The sequence below is a fragment of the Elaeis guineensis genome, chromosome 15, assembly GCF_000442705.2.
Source record: "Elaeis guineensis isolate ETL-2024a chromosome 15, EG11, whole genome shotgun sequence".
Lineage (NCBI taxonomy): Eukaryota > Viridiplantae > Streptophyta > Magnoliopsida > Arecales > Arecaceae > Elaeis > Elaeis guineensis.
In genome coordinates this window covers 69,020,215-69,036,572 of record NC_026007.2, presented here as the reverse complement: position 1 = coordinate 69,036,572, position 16,358 = coordinate 69,020,215, and the positions used below count along the sequence as shown (strand labels likewise).

At 39.9% G+C, this 16,358-nt stretch overlaps 1 protein-coding gene across 1 annotated transcript; it reads left to right on the top strand.

The window, feature by feature from the left end:
- The first annotated feature begins 3,925 nt into the window (after window positions 1-3,925).
- Window positions 3,926-13,484, top strand: LOC105058347 (ABC transporter B family member 19-like). Its single transcript, XM_010941240.3, has 10 exons — window positions 3,926-4,307; window positions 4,398-4,452; window positions 5,006-5,181; window positions 5,282-5,482; window positions 6,729-6,988; window positions 7,470-7,786; window positions 7,893-8,116; window positions 8,831-9,656; window positions 9,740-9,981; window positions 11,780-13,484. Exons 1-10 carry the CDS (start codon window positions 4,056-4,058, stop codon window positions 12,986-12,988), a joined length of 3,762 nt encoding a protein of 1,253 aa, XP_010939542.2. The 5' UTR covers window positions 3,926-4,055; the 3' UTR covers window positions 12,989-13,484.
- The last annotated feature ends 2,874 nt before the right edge of the window (window positions 13,485-16,358 follow it).

The following is a 16,358-nucleotide window of genomic DNA, read 5'->3' as shown; positions in this document are numbered from 1 at the left end:
TTTTAAATAGAAAAAAGTTTAAATAACTTAAGTTTGGTTTGCTTTATTTTGTCAATAAATTAGTAAAATACCACATCGAGTTGATGCTAGCAACAGTATTTGTATAAAACTTTTTCCAGTTATCACTTTTATATTTACTCTTTATGAAACCAACAGGTCTTTCCTATCAAGAAAAATCTATAATTTTTATAATCAATTTAAAAAAAACAAAATGATGTGATCATATATGTTCTACAATCCTGTTTATTTTTCTTCTTAGCTTTCAAAAATAGAAACAAAAAGAAAAAAAAATCAACACCAAGCCGGACTTTAGAAATTCAAGTAGACAAATCGTATTTATAAAGATTGTCTGCAGTGGGCATTCCTTGCCCTTCATCACTTTGACTTTCATGTCACTTCTCCATCCATCATGACATCTCTTCATGGAGATGACGAGAGATTTTGTCATCATAGTTCTGTTTTTTTCTTAACAAATAAAATAGCATCTTGATAACGAACCTTTGAATAGTATTTCTTTGTTACATCAAGCAGCCATTTTTGTCGGGGAAAAGGTCGATTGCCTTTATCTTTACCAACGACTAAAAAAAAAAAAAAAAAAAAAAAAATCATTAACCACACATCATCATCATCATATATATCATATTATTAAATATCTAAATATAATAAATATTTTTGTATTGAAAAATGGCATCAGAAGAGGTCGTGCCATCACGATTTTTGATATCAAAAAGTCGGACATAGATATCCCCAAATAACAAAATTTTTCATTACGGTAATTATTTAATGTAATGTTGCTAGAAAAACAATGGCTATTAGGGATATGTTTTGATTTAAAAAGAAATTAATACTTTATTATAATTACCGTTATTTATATTGTGAAAATAAATAATAGTTGATTTATTGATTAAGAACTTAATTTTTGAGATTCCATAGAGATTTGAATATGAAAAATATATCTTATATATATTTGTAATTGAATTGACAATTAACTAGGCGGCCATTATATACTACTATAGATAATAGTAGTTATTAAAATCTCTTTCTCACATTCTATCCTAGATAATTCTGTTCAATTTTCTATTACACAAGATAGCCATTGAATCCAGAACAGACCATCGAACTCAATTAGGGCTGAGACTTGGATGCGGCCAACATGGTCAAGCAGATGCAATCAAGTAGGGGACAAGAAGAGCCCCAATCCTAACCTAACTTTGCCACTCCTGCATCTTTTATTTATTGAGGCAACCTTCATTTTCTTCTTTATGAAGCCATTCGAGGAACTAGCCTCTACTTAGTCTCCTCCTCTAACGCTCAGCCATCATTTTCTACTGTTTTTGGCTCTATCTCTTTAGTTTGTTTATGACATGTGCCTTGCATCAAGTTTAACCACGCATGTAGGAATAATTACTTTTTTTTTTGGAAGACCTGGGGATGTTCTCTTCAACACTTGTTGATGTTTGAACTTTGCTTGATGGAAGGTTATTACACTGGATTTCTTGGTTAAGCATTTAATTATGTGTTAAGAATTTTAGTTATTTTGATGTTAGTCATAGAATGTTATTTTAATTGGTGGATATATAGTTGTGTTGCTAATTCTCCTGTCCATATAAATTTGTGGATAGGTTTTGCGGCGGATGTGTCACGTACTTAGCTAGCGTAGGTAATTGGGGGCATGACAAGCACTGTGATGCTTGGTCCTTCTAATTTGGCTTCACGTCTGCCAACAGTCCAACCCGTGAGGCCACATCCGCGAAATTGCCCAAATTGGTCAGCAAATGGATCTCATAATTTCTATGGCTCTGATCACACTTTGGTTGGTCCCAAACTGCGGTTCTCATTGGCCGTCCAATTTTGTACCTCGCCGAGTCCTGGCATGACTTTTTTTTTTTTTTTGGTAACACTGGCATGACTTTTTGAAAAGCTAAAAATCCTCCAGTTGCGAACCTGACAACATATACCCTTTCCTCGCCCGCTTACCCCGGCCCATGGTCTAAGATATAGCTGTCTCAGAGAGGAGTTCCGCGCCGTTTGGACATGTACAAGATATTATGGATAAAGAGAATATTCATTAAAGATGATTCCATCATAATCATTAATGAATTCGAGATGGATGAAGATCTGAAAATTTACCTACTCTTTTAAAACATCTGAAGATTTCTTTATCACTCAATCGTGGAAACTTTCCACATATTTTTAGAAGATAAATAATATCACGGATTACGTTTCTTCATTTGTTGCGGATCATATCGAAAATTGAACTTGATGTTAAGATGATGCACGTCTAAAGATTTTACATGATATTTTACGTTGATTTTTTAGATTGTACTTACATCAGATTGACCGTTCGATTATACAAAAAAAAAAAAATATAGCTGTCTACTATATCTACTTATGTTATATATTAAAAAAATTATATTTATCTAATATAGCTGCCTATACTATCTAAATAAGAACTCCCCTCTAAGTTATTATTCCATATTATAAATAATGTCTATTATTTGCCTATATTGGTTTATACTGGGAATATTTTACAATAAGATATTAATTAGTCTGATGGCTGCATAGTTGTTAAAAGGAAAAAAAATGGTTATCAACAAAAGATGGAGATCTATTTGCTAATTTGTGTTTATCAAATATTTTTCTTCAACTAGTATGAGATTTGAATTTAAAAAAATATTTTATTATATAAGTATTAAAAATTAAAATAATAATTATTATTTTATGTAGCAGCTATAAAATAAACTAATAGCTAAATAATAATCTTTCCATGAAAGATTGTTACGATGATTTTTATTTTCAAACTTTGGTCTCGTCCCACCTTATCATACTGTACATATCAATAAAGCATACTTGATATTATCAAAGTTTATTTAACTTTATATATGATGAATCAAGTGATATTATGAAATTACTGGCTTTGTAAATCACGTTACACTGGATGGTATCATATTACAACACAGTGCTACAACACCTTCAAATAGCATCCATATAAACTGTATTTTAATTCTTAAAAATTTAACTGAAAACTTATCTAAATAAGATAATGATCAGATATAAATCACATCGATCCATATCCATATCCATTTTAAAATTAAAAATCCCATACCTATTATACCAATTTTATACCTATCTTGGATATGGTCAATTCAGATTAAATAGTAGTGCAGAAGAGGTTGGATCGAATATATAAGATAGTTTGGATTCGATTGCATCAGATCAGATAAAAAATTTATTATGTAAATACTATAAAATAAATATAATTTGAAAAAATAGATTTAGATTAAAATTATATCGGATCAAATTTGAGATAAAATATATCATTATACATATCCATTCTGCATCTGTTGGAATATTTTATCTAAAATTTATATCTATCTTAAATTTTAAACGGATTAGACAAAACTTATCTCGGATAGAATCGGATACTTGATGGGTCCATTACAATTACCATCCCTACAAAGAACTATCTCTATTTCCAGGCCAGCTGCTCTGGTTTGAAGGGGCAAAGGGTGGTCAAGTTCCTGAGTTCCCGAACCGCATTTCCACCTACGAAACACTACCAGGAAACCTTTTCAACCCTTTCCATTTCCAAGTCCAACTAGATTCCGCTAACCGCGGTTATTCCCCCCAACCGCACTGCAGTTCCCCCTTTTCGTCACCTTCGTCACAACCTAAAACCTCACCACCTTCCAGACTCCCTCATTTCCTTCGTCATTCTAGCAGCTAACAGCACCTGTGGGATCGGAGAAGCTCACCGCACGTGACGGGACCCCTCAAGCCCTTATATCTCACCACCTCTATCGTTCTCCCGTCTTTTCTTCTTCAAAGCAAAGACTCGTTACCGACTTCTCCAACGTCAAAGCCGACACTCTCGCTCTGAAGAGAGAGAGAGAGAGAGGAGTGTGAGAGAGCTTAAACAGAGAGCTTGGGACGGAGTTGTAATGGCGGAAACCGCGGTCGGCGGTGCTGCAATCCGGGTTTTCGGGCCGTAGAGGGCGACCGCCGTGGCTGCGTTGGAGAGGGTTCTGGTGAGATCGGCGGCTGGGAGGGGGGGAATGGCTGAGGCGCCGGAGGGGAAGGCTGGGGCGGTGGAGGGGGAGAAGAGTAGGCAGGAGCAGAGCCTGGCGTTCTACGAGCTGTTCGCGTTCGCCGACCGCTGCGACCTGGCTCTCATGGCGGCGGGGAGTGTTGGCGCGGTGGTGCACGGATCCGCGATGCCGGTTTTCTTCCTACTATTCGGCGATCTCGTCAACGGGTTCGGCAAGAACCAGGCGGACCTCGGCAAGATGACGAACGAGGTCTCGAAGGTACGGTCACCGCCTCCGTTTCTCCATATTTTCTCTGTTTTGTTTATCTTTTTATTAGTAATTTATTGTATTATTATTTTTTTTTTTCAGTACGCTCTCTACTTCGTCTATCTAGGCCTCATTGTGTGCTTATCCTCGTATGCCGGTATGTCTTTCCCTTCCTACTCTTTTTATTTCCCTCCTCAATTATTTTAATTTTTATTGTTAATTATTATTTTTGATTCCGATCGGGACACCGTCGGTGGGGCGAGGAAAAGGATGGCTTTCTTCTTGGTCTCTGTCTTCCCTTTCTCCGGCCGCATTCTACTCTTTTTAAGGTCGTCCTCCGGCTTTACCGCTTAGAAATTTCTATGCGGACAACACGCCGCGTCGCGCCCGCGCGCAGCTTTCCCGTTTGTCAACGGAAAGAATGCTAAAGTTTCTCCGCGTCCGCATAGAAATTTGTATGTATGCGTCCGGATGATGGCATCCACCCGTCTCTCTCTCCCTTGCGTTTGCTGTCACCTTCCCGCGTGGAACGTCGCGTACTTTTTTTCTCCGAAATAATCCTTTTGTTCTCTCGTGCCTTCACCGCCGGTAGACTTGTCTAGCCGTCACCAGTGTGCCATCTGTCGGCTGCCTATAGGCTTTAGGCTTCCGAGCGTGGGATGCGGTCTTTTTCGGTGGGCTTACCGTCTTCTAGTTTCTGCAATGGGCAGAAATCGCGTGCTGGATGTACGCGGGAGAGCGGCAGGCGGGTGCGCTTCGCCGGCGGTACCTGGAAGCAGTTCTAAAACAAGACGTCGGGTTCTTCGACACCGACGCCCGGACGGGGGACATCGTATTCAGCGTCTCCACCGACACCCTCTTGGTCCAGGACGCCATCAGCGAGAAGGTAACCTCACCTCCACGACTCCTCTCACCAGCTCGGGCTCACGCTAGCACACTCTCGTACTTATCAGCTAAAGTGCGCCTTTGATGCTGATGACGAGCAGGTTGGTAACTTTATACACTACCTCTCCACCTTTTTGGCTGGCCTGGTGGTCGGCTTCATGTCCGCCTGGAGATTAGCGCTTCTCAGCGTGGCGGTGATCCCCGGCATCGCCTTCGCCGGCGGCCTCTACGCCTATACGCTCACTGGCCTCACCTCCAAGAGCCGGGAATCCTACGCCAATGCCGGCATCCTCGCAGAGCAGGTAACGAACTAACCATCACTGGGCGGTTGAGATATGCACGAAAGCTAACTAACTTTTACCATGCTTTAAAATTGGGAAGTATTTCATGGGGCTTATAAGCTATAGTGATCCCGGGGATGTGGACGTGCGTTTCAGTTGTTGGAAGGCCTTTTCTTGATGGCGTCAACATTTGATAGCGATTGTTTCTTAGTTCCTTCTCTTATTGGTACTGTAGTGGCTTCAGAATTATTCATATCTTGTTTGACCATCTCCATCCCCAACTCCATTGATGCTTTAATTGTCGTGAATCACTACAATTTCAGTTTCAAGTTTTTTTTTTTTTTTTCTTTTTTTGGATTCAGCCATTTGTTCTGCCAGGTAATGGTCCCTTCTCCCTGTTTGAATTAGAGTGGGCCTGTGGTAAAATTCTATGCATGGTCACCTGCAGTCCATGCATCTAGATTGCGGGCCCACTGTAGCGGGAGGTGGGTTTGGTGTATTTTGGCTGGTTTATGTGTTGGATGGTAGATCACCCTGGGGTTTAAGGGTTGGTTTGCACTTGTCTACTTGTTAGCATGTAGTTGCTGCACATGGCATGTGGTATCAGTCGTCCAGTTGGTTGCTTTCTTTTATATGAAAGGGCAGTTCGTTTCAGTTGTTAGCTATCAGTGAGATAGATATGTAACTTGTTCATGATGGCTTTTGAATACTACATTGGACACTGTAACCAGCAAAATAAGCAAAAATAAGATGTTGTATGCTTAACATATTCTTGCACAAGGCTTTGCAGCTGGCTAAATTGTTGTGTCATAGTGCGGATCGGAGTAGTTCAGAAATTGCAGGATCAATAACTAAACTCTTTAAATGGTATAGTTTGGTTGAGGAACAGCATATAATAATGCTGAGTAAATTGTATGTCAAGCTATGCTCCTTTGTTCGCTTAATGTACATGACTTACCTCTGTAAATCTTTTTGCCAGGCCTGGGGAATCATCGCATGTTGCATTACAATTTATGCAGGCAGAAATGGTACTAGTCTAGAAATATAATTAGCTAACAGCCTAGCACCTACTTTTGGATAGTTATCATCATTTTGTGATTATATGATTACATGCTACGTTCATGTTTTTTTGTGATTGTCATGCATATTGTTGTTATCAGGTGTGCTTTCCCTGTGTAGGTTCCTAGTGTTTTTTAGTTGGCATCTGAATTCTGGATTCTCACATAGATGTTTGATGAATCCTTCTACTTCTGACTTCTTTGCTTAGGCAATTGCACAAGTGCGAACTGTATATTCATTTGTTGGAGAGAGCAAAGCCCTCAGCTCCTACTCAGAAGCAATTCAAAGTACACTGAAGCTTGGCTACAGAGCAGGGATGGCAAAAGGTCTGGGGATTGGGTGTACATATGGTATTGCATGCATGTCATGGGCCTTAGTGTTCTGGTATGCTGGTGTCTTCGTCAGAAATGGACAAACTGATGGTGGAAAAGCTTTTACAGCCATATTTTCTGCCATTGTTGGTGGGATGTGAGTTGCACTTTAATTGTCAACTTTTTGGTTACCCTCAATTTGGAACTTATTTCATAATGTCATAATTATTGGTAATGCTTCAGCATTGAAGGAAGAGAATTGTAGTTCTTTGTCTGTTCAACGTTTACTGCTAATTTAATGGTATTCAGTTGGCAAGATTTTCAAGATTTAATTATTAGCTAGAGATATCCTGTGGGTCCCAACTTAAGGATTATTCAAAATATGTACCTACTTTAATTACTAGTCTATGGTATGCGCAAAAGAGGCAGAAATTTAGCAAACAACTGCACTGAACAGGATTTCACTGTCAGTGGTTTGGTTATTTATTAGGTATATGACTTATCATTTGCCTGATGCATTTATTGAGCATTACTGGCAAGTACCACTATCAGAGATTTGCTGGTATGAATTTTGTCATCATACAAAGCTAATGCATATTAATCATTTTGTTCTTAGTTTTGTGTATGCATCTATGCAGGAGTCTAGGCCAAGCATTCTCAAATCTTGGAGCCTTTAGCAAAGGGAAGGCTGCTGGATACAAGCTGATGGAGATCATCCAGCAAAAACCCTCTATTATTCAAGATCCGTCTGATGGAAAGTGTTTGCCTGAGGTCCAAGGAAACTTAGAGTTCAAAGATGTTACTTTTAGCTACCCATCAAGACCTGATGTCATTATCTTCCGAGATTTCTCCCTTTTCTTTCCCGCAGGGAAGACTGCTGCAGTTGTTGGAGGTAGTGGTTCAGGAAAGAGTACTGTTGTGGTTCTGATTGAAAGGTTTTATGATCCTAACCAGGGTAATTCAGACTTTAAGCTTGTTATTACTAAGAAAAGCTATATGGATTTCATCATTTATGTTGACCTGCCTTCGAGTAACTCTTTCCTTTGCCATTGCTGTTGCAGGGCAGATTCTGCTAGATAATGTGGATACAAAGACATTACAACTGAAATGGCTGAGAGAGCAAATTGGGTTGGTGAGCCAAGAGCCAGCACTTTTTGCAACAACCATACTTGAGAACATACTGTATGGAAAGCCTGATGCCACAATAGCTGAGGTCGAAGCTGCTGCATCAGCTGCTAATGCTCATAATTTCATTTCTCTGCTTCCGAATGGTTACAACACCCAGGTAAGTTTGTGCTCTGCATCCAGTTTAGCTACTTAGTATAGTAACTGTAAGTAAGAATCCTATGCCATTCTAATATATCTCCAAAACCACCTTCTGAAACTAAAATCCATGTATTCTGCACTTCACTGACTTGCTCTTTGCTTAAACTCCTTTTGTGTGAAACATATTAGGCAGATCCTAATCATGTGGTTCATATGGGTTTTGCTTCTCAAATAATTCTCTTTGTGCGTGGAACTTAATCCTATTATAATGTTTTTGTAATAATTGAAATTGGTCTTGAACCCAAGTTCAGATTGCAAGATGATCCCTGTTAATATTTTGTGTTATATTCACTTGCCATTGCTGCAAAGTTCATATCCATCTGACAAAATAGACCACAGGGAACCTTAACAACAGCTGCAACGAAAAGGTGATGTCCTACTTTGATAAAAGGTGTTTGCAGTTGCGCGTTAAATTTTTATAAGATTTATGAGTAATTTCCTGGCAGAATCCATTAGGAGATTCAATTTTCTGTAGAGGATAATGCAACAGTGAGTTGGAATTAAAACTATATGTTGAAATTATTTTCAAACAGAGTTCTTCTTAGCAATCTAATAATTTGCAGTTATTTCCTAGAGATTTTAGATGGCTAATTGTTAAATTTCTAGTGCTGTCTTTGAAGAGAAATAATTCATCCTCTTTCCCTTCTTACAAACAAATTGATATCAAATCCAGGCAGGAGAACGAGGAGTCCAGCTATCTGGTGGCCAAAAACAACGGATTGCTATTGCTCGTGCCATGCTAAAGAACCCCAAGATCCTTCTCCTTGATGAAGCCACCAGTGCCCTGGATGCAGGTTCTGAGAGCATTGTTCAGGAAGCCCTAGACCGCCTCATGGTTGGGAGAACGACTGTAGTTGTTGCACATCGGCTCTCTACTATAAGAAACGTTGATATGATAGCTGTGATGCAGCAAGGTCAAATTGTTGAGACTGGGACGCATGAAGAGCTTCTTGCAAAAGGCAGCTCCGGAGCCTACGCATCTCTTATACGGTTTCAGGAGATGGCAAGAAACGGGGACTTTGGTTCCCCGTCCACTCACAGGTCCCAATCTTCACGCCTGAGCCATTCACTTTCCACTAAATCTCTAAGCCTTCAGTCTGCAAGTTCGAGGAACTTGAGCTATCGGTACAGCACTGGTGCAGATGGTCGTATAGAGATGGTTTCTAATGCAGATAATGATCGCAAGTATCCAGCACCACGTGGTTACTTTTTTAAGCTTCTCAAGCTAAATGCACCGGAGTGGCAGTGCGGTATCTTGGGTGCCATTGGATCTGTCCTCTCTGGGTTCATAGGCCCAACATTTGCAATTGTGATGAGCAATATGATTGAAGTATTTTACTATAGGGACCCAAATGCAATGGAGAGGAAGACAAGAGAGTATGTGTTCATATACATTGGTACAGGGCTTTATGCTGTTGTTGCATATCTGGTTCAGCATTACTTCTTCAGCATCATGGGGGAGAATCTCACCACCAGAGTGAGGAGAATGATGCTTACTGGTATGACTGGATTATCTATCTTTTCTTCTGTTGAGTTGATTATCAAAGTAAAACATGATCGAAGTACTACATGATTTATGCAGCGATGTTAAGGAATGAAGTGGGTTGGTTTGATGAAGAGGAGAACAATTCCAGCCTTGTAGCTGCTCGTTTGGCTACAGATGCAGCTGATGTGAAGTCTGCCATTGCTGAGAGGATCTCGGTGATCCTGCAGAACATGACTTCTCTCCTGACATCCTTCATAGTTGGCTTCATTGTTGAATGGCGGGTTGCTTTTCTTATTCTTGCCACCTTCCCTCTTCTTGTCCTCGCCAACTTTGCACAGGTAGTTTTCTATTTTCTATTTTTAGTGATCATTGAGACCCCTTCCTTGCTGGAAAATTTCTGGCCGAAATAATTAGGAACACCTAATATGCTTATTTGGCTAGCCTATTGGTTTGGAATTTTCATAAAGACCTGAGAGGTGGGTCATTTTCTTTGGTGAGGCAATTTCGATCATGTTTTCACTACAATGAGATATAATTCAGCATACTAATCTGGTTAGAGGCATTGTAAATTGGTTGGTAATGGGCATATATATCATTTTGTTGAGATTACTTGCTTAATATACTTGTATTCAATCTAGTGGTTCGGATCCTGGCAATTTACTCTGTTTCCTGGAATCCAATAACCCTCACTATTGGAACATTAGAAAACAAAGGTGTTAAGTGGAGAATAATAAAGAAAGCATCAACACATTGGACGATCATACTGCCATAGAATACTGTGGCACATGTGCTTCCTGGCAGCTACTGTTGACTCTTTTTGATTATTTGAAGTTGCTGTTCTCTTTGGCCTGCATATATATATATATAAAATAAAACAGAGCATGCATAGAAAGCTTCCCAGCATTTATTTGTATGTACTACACTTGTACATGTATATCTCGAGACTGCTTGTACATCTGACTTCATTCAGTTGGAGTAACTTTGGAGCCACTCGATATCAGGGCTCTACCATCCTTCAATTTTTTGTCTGAGTGTGGTAAAAAGTTATAGGAAAAAAAGCATGGAGAATTACTGCTTTCTGATACGAAGTTGGCCTGCCCCTGAGCCTTTCCTCACTGCATTAAAAAAGAAGAAAAGAGCACATGCTGAGATGGCAAGATTCTTTTGCTCATGCTGCTTTCTGAACTTTGCCTTTTACAAAATTTTTCTGGCTTTCTGAACGTTTTCATGCCATCACTGGTGAGCTTAACTCAGTTTTTTGTCATTCAGTCATTCTGATTCATTATCCCTGTCTGAAAAATTAATGCTGGATTCCTTGGTGCTTTGGTGCTCTTCCTTTATTTCGCTTTACTTGAAGAAACAGAGCTATCTTCCAGTAATATTGCCTGAAGGACTTCCTGTCCTCTTACCAAAAAAAGTATGTGTCTGTTCTTTATATAGTAGGCCTCTTTATCAAATAGGTCATGATGGGAACTGGGAAGTTGGAAGTTCCCTGTTCGTCCATTGATTATTGGACATACGATCTGCATATTTTGGCTTATATAGAGATGCCATGCATTAAAATCTTGTTTGATATTTGTTCTCATAGTTATTATTGATCTTTTTGTTACTCATGTGGACTTTATCTAAATGTCACAAAAGAGTTGTCCCCAAGCTGGGCAACTTCAGCATTTGGCATTCTAACTATATCACGAATTATTACTGTAGAATTTCCAAAATATTATCATATTCTTTATTAGATATGCTCCACTGCTCAAATAAAATTAAGTCATATATTATTTAGTAATTCTCACACGGTACAGATTATTCATGAATTGTCCCCAACTCACTCATAAAGCACCTACGTGCTACATGGTAATAATGACCTATCATTGTCGGTGGTGCCAGTGTTACTGCTGCCGTCAATGCCTCTTCTATGCTTTTTGCATGAACTTGTGTATCATACAACCCTTTAGTTTTTAATTTGGATTAATTTTGTCGCGCAAAATATCATCAATTATCTTTGTTTTTCATTTACTTCTGGGAGGTGGGCTCATTTTCACTTGATTATATATATTTCCTCCTAATTGAACTATTTCAGAATGGTGAATCTCTGACAGTGCTTATACCCTCTCTTATTCCTGTTGATGTTTTCAGCAACTCTCGCTGAAGGGATTTGCAGGGGACATGGCAAAAGCCCATGCCAAGACGAGCATGATTGCTGGAGAGGGTGTGAGCAACATCCGCACCGTGGCAGCCTTCAATGCACAGGACAAGATTCTCTCGCTCTTTCACCATGAGCTTCGGGTACCCCAGCAATGCAGTCTCCGTCGGAGCCAGACATCTGGCCTTCTTTTTGGCCTGTCCCAGCTTTCTCTCTATTGCTCAGAGGCTCTCATCCTCTGGTATGGTGCTCATCTCGTGCGCTCTGGTGCTTCCACATTCTCCAAGGTGATCAAGGTCTTTGTTGTCCTTGTCGTTACTGCCAACTCTATCGCCGAGACAGTCAGTCTTGCACCAGAGATCATCCGAGGTGGTGAATCTATTCGCTCTGTCTTCTCTATCCTCAACCGGGTGACCCGCATTGACCCTGATGATCCAGAAGCTGAGCCTGTTGGCTCCATTCATGGTGAGATCGAGCTAAGGCACATTGACTTCGCTTACCCATCTCGGCCCGATGTCCCCATCTTCAATGACTTCAACCTCAGAATACATGCTGGCCATAGCCAAGCTCTTGTTGGGGCCAGTGGATCTGGGAAGAGTACCATCATTGCCCTCATCGAGCGGTTCTACGATCCCACTGCAGGGAAGGTCATGATGGATGGTAAAGACATCCGGAGGTTGAATTTGAAATCCTTGAGACTCAAAATTGGACTTGTGCAGCAGGAGCCAGTCCTCTTTGCTGCTAGCATTTTCGAGAACATTGCCTATGGAAAGGATGGGGCGACGGAGGACGAGGTGCTCGAGGCATCACGGGCTGCCAGTGTACATGGGTTTGTAAGTGCATTGCCTGAGGGGTACAAGACGCCGGTGGGTGAGAGAGGGGTGCAGCTATCGGGTGGGCAGAAGCAGAGGATTGCGATCGCAAGGGCGGTGCTGAAGGACCCAGCAGTGCTGCTTTTGGATGAGGCAATGAGTGCGTTGGATGTGGAGTCGGAATGTGTTCTGCAGGAGGCTCTGGAGCAGTTGATGAGAGGGCGGACGACCGTCCTGGTGGCGCACCGTCTCTCCACAATTCGAGGGGTGGACTCCATTGCCGTGGTGCAGGATGGTCATATTGTAGAGCAAGGAAGCCATGCCGAGCTGGTGGCCCGGCCTGATGGGGCATATGCCCGGCTGTTGCAGCTGCAGCACCATCATGTTTGATGGCATGGAGCTGCATCACCATCATGTCTGATGGTATGGAGCTGGATCACCAAGCTGTACCTGCCCTCCAATTGGACCTCCCTACACCTACAGTTCTGAGATCGTTGGACTTCTGGTCTTTTGGGTGTTCTACTGAAGAATTGTGATGAAGATATGTGGGGTTTTAGCGTCTATGTTTTGTGACATTTAATGGATGCCGCGCCCCTCCATTCTTCAATGGGAGGGAGGAAATTTTGGATATGTTGTTATCATTATATATGGATGGACTTATTTTAAAGTGTTTTGTGTGGCTTGTGGCTATGGATGTAGAATAATTCTACCCCAGCTTGAAAATGGAGTTGGATGTTGCAACCAGACTCACAGTGAAGTAACAGCAGCTCAAATTGCGGTAGTTGAGAGCAGTTTTAGGGGCTGAAGTTGTACTTGAATGTAACTTGAGTTGCTGCTCAGAATTATAATAAAAATTCCTCCATTTTTGTTGGACATTGAGGTGAAAGTTTGTGTAAAAGAGGTTTGTAGATCTACCAACAGGATTTCATCCTCGAACATTGTGATCGCAGAAAAATATTGTTGATGTCTAGGTGTCACATTGGATTTCGATCTATCGAAATTATAAATTAAATGTTAAAATTCTCTTATAAGGAATGCGATAAAAGAATCTGTGCTTGAAGAATCTGTTCTGTGCTGGATTCCAAGCTTTCAAGTTTTGTTCTCACAATGTAGTATGATAATTAAATAAGCAATTGTTTGGTTGGTTGTACCCAAGATTATGATTCTTGCCAAACTGAGTTCCCTGGTTCGACAATTGACAAACTAAGAACTATTCATTTAGTACTTTAGGTGTCATTATCACACACACTTGATGAGATCAACATGACACCAAGCTCTTCCCTTTTTATTTTATTTTTTTCTTTTTAGATTGAAGAACTCGATGAAACAAATCAGGGCCTGCGTTCATGTTCTGATCCTTAAGCATCGTTATGCATTCATGCATGAACCTAAAAATTAGGGGTCGCATCTGAGATTGAATGTCTTGCACACAAGTCACCTTTTAGAGTTGGATCGGGCTTGAGTTTGATACCATCAGGGGTGGTCAAATTTGGGCCTAAGGTTTGATTCCAGCTGACATTAGGACTGGGCTGGACTGCCCATAGCTACCGCCACATGAACTTATGCCACAAAGTTCTAAGTTCCAAGCAGTGGAGAACGCTGGTTGAAGTTGGTTTTGGGGGCTTCTTGTTTAGCCTACTATATTCTAGTCTTTTCTTATTCTGAAATCTTTTAGTTTACAAGTAATTGCCTTTTTTTTTTTGGGCTAGTTGGTTAACATAGGGTGCTGGTCTAGCTATAACCGAAGGCTTCTAACTCATTTCCATTGTCAAGTCATGCTTCTAATTATTTGCAGCAAAGAAAGAAAGTATTCTCCTTATAGCTTTGGAATAAGTGGATTTTTTGCTTCAATGATGTATGTTGGATCTTAGAGCTTAGTCATAATCATTGTTTATATAACACAAAGTGAACTTCTAAATTTCCATGTTTTGCAGGACTAGGTGATTCATGGAGAATAACACTAAACACTTGGAAATTGCGGTAGACCATGAGTCCAAGTTGATATTTAGCTCCTTTTCTTTTTGGTTATTGTTTTAAGTTTTATGCTATGCTGAAACTAATTGAAAGATAACAACATCTTGATCCAAATTACTCTAACCTTTGCATTCTTGCCTCTCGATTTCCGAACAAAGTTGCATAGCCAAAATGTAATATATGTGCATGCTTAACTAAATTGACCTAAACCTTTGGAATGTATATTTCTTGTGACAGTTATCATAGAGATGGAAGGACCCCCTTGTGATCCGACCTTTTTTAAGTCACCCAGCCCAATGTCTGGAAAGAGGAGTCACAGCACATGCATTCCTTCTGCTCAACCCTATTCCAACCTCCTTTTCCTAAGCTCTCTTAACCCATCCATACTTACTGCCACCAAGAAAAACTTATCCATACGTGCAAAAGAAAATCCAGGATTCCCCCACAGTTTCCTACATCCGAGAATATTCCTACCTTGCATTGTAAGAAGCATGATACAATAAGGCATTCAAAACATTGAAGCTTGTAAGATCCGCTTGGATTTCATTAAACATTTATTTGTGTCGGTGTAGAAACAGTTAGGTGCATGAAGACTCCTGTGAGGCTCTTCTTTCGAAGCCCCTCACCGACTAAAGTACTGAAAGAAAGGTAGAAAACATCGGAATCATAAGATAAGACTGGATTGATTAAATGCAGGGATGCTTGAATCGTGGCCTAACGGCTAACGAGGGGCACGTAGGATGCACGTAATTAAGATGAAGGGTTGGTTTTACGATTTGAGAGGATCGGAGTCTCATGGGTGCATGGATGACATAGCTTGAAATGAGAGCAAGTTGCTATTAAATTCTAAAGTGTTATTATATTTAGGACATTAAGAATCTTTCGTAGTGACACGGAACAATGCAAAATAAAATCCAACTATATCAGCTTTAGTTTTATAAATGGAGAGATCATTGGGACAATATATAACTGGGCTACTAAGAAGAATTCCTTTTCACCCAATATTTATATATGAGCATGCAATGCTTAATATGACACACACACACACACACATGCGGGCCGGGAAAAGATTTGTTGCTTGGACTATTTTGGCTCAAGAACTCTAAGTTTAGCATATTCAACATTGCAACCACAAGTTTGATGCTTATGCAGTTCAGTTCTTTGGCTGTATATTAATCCAATTATATTTGACCGTCAATATGTAATACTTATGATGAACCATAATATTTATTCCTTTTGTTTCTTAATTACTTTCTTCTTTCCTTTCTGACTTTGTTTTTGTCTTTCGTAACGAGTTGCTTGCATAACCATCAAGTCATAAGCATAAAGATTAGCGGTAAATTTATTATTAGGTAATTTGGCACATGGTATTCTAGGCAATAGACTCACTGTTGCACCCAACCTGGCCTACTTGAAGGTGGTTTTAAGTTCAATTCTTAGTAGGTTTCTCTTTAGTGTTTGACCTAAATGAATAATCTAGTCCTTTCTTTTCCCTTATACTTCAAAAAAGAATCTCTAGTCCTTTCTTTCAAATGATTGTTGGTTTTTGTATTATTGACAAAAAATAACTCTACATTTTATAAAACTATGACAGTAGCAACAAGTAACCAGCACCTATCACTCAATCTCATCACAAAGATGGGATTGGTTATGAAGCAAATATTAAACAGCAAACTTACTGTAAGAAATGATGCACAATTTGCAATTAGCATTTAACTTAATATCCATCCGAGGATCCTGTAAATATTCCTAGCTTAAGTTACTTAGTGTGTATAAGAGAGAGAGA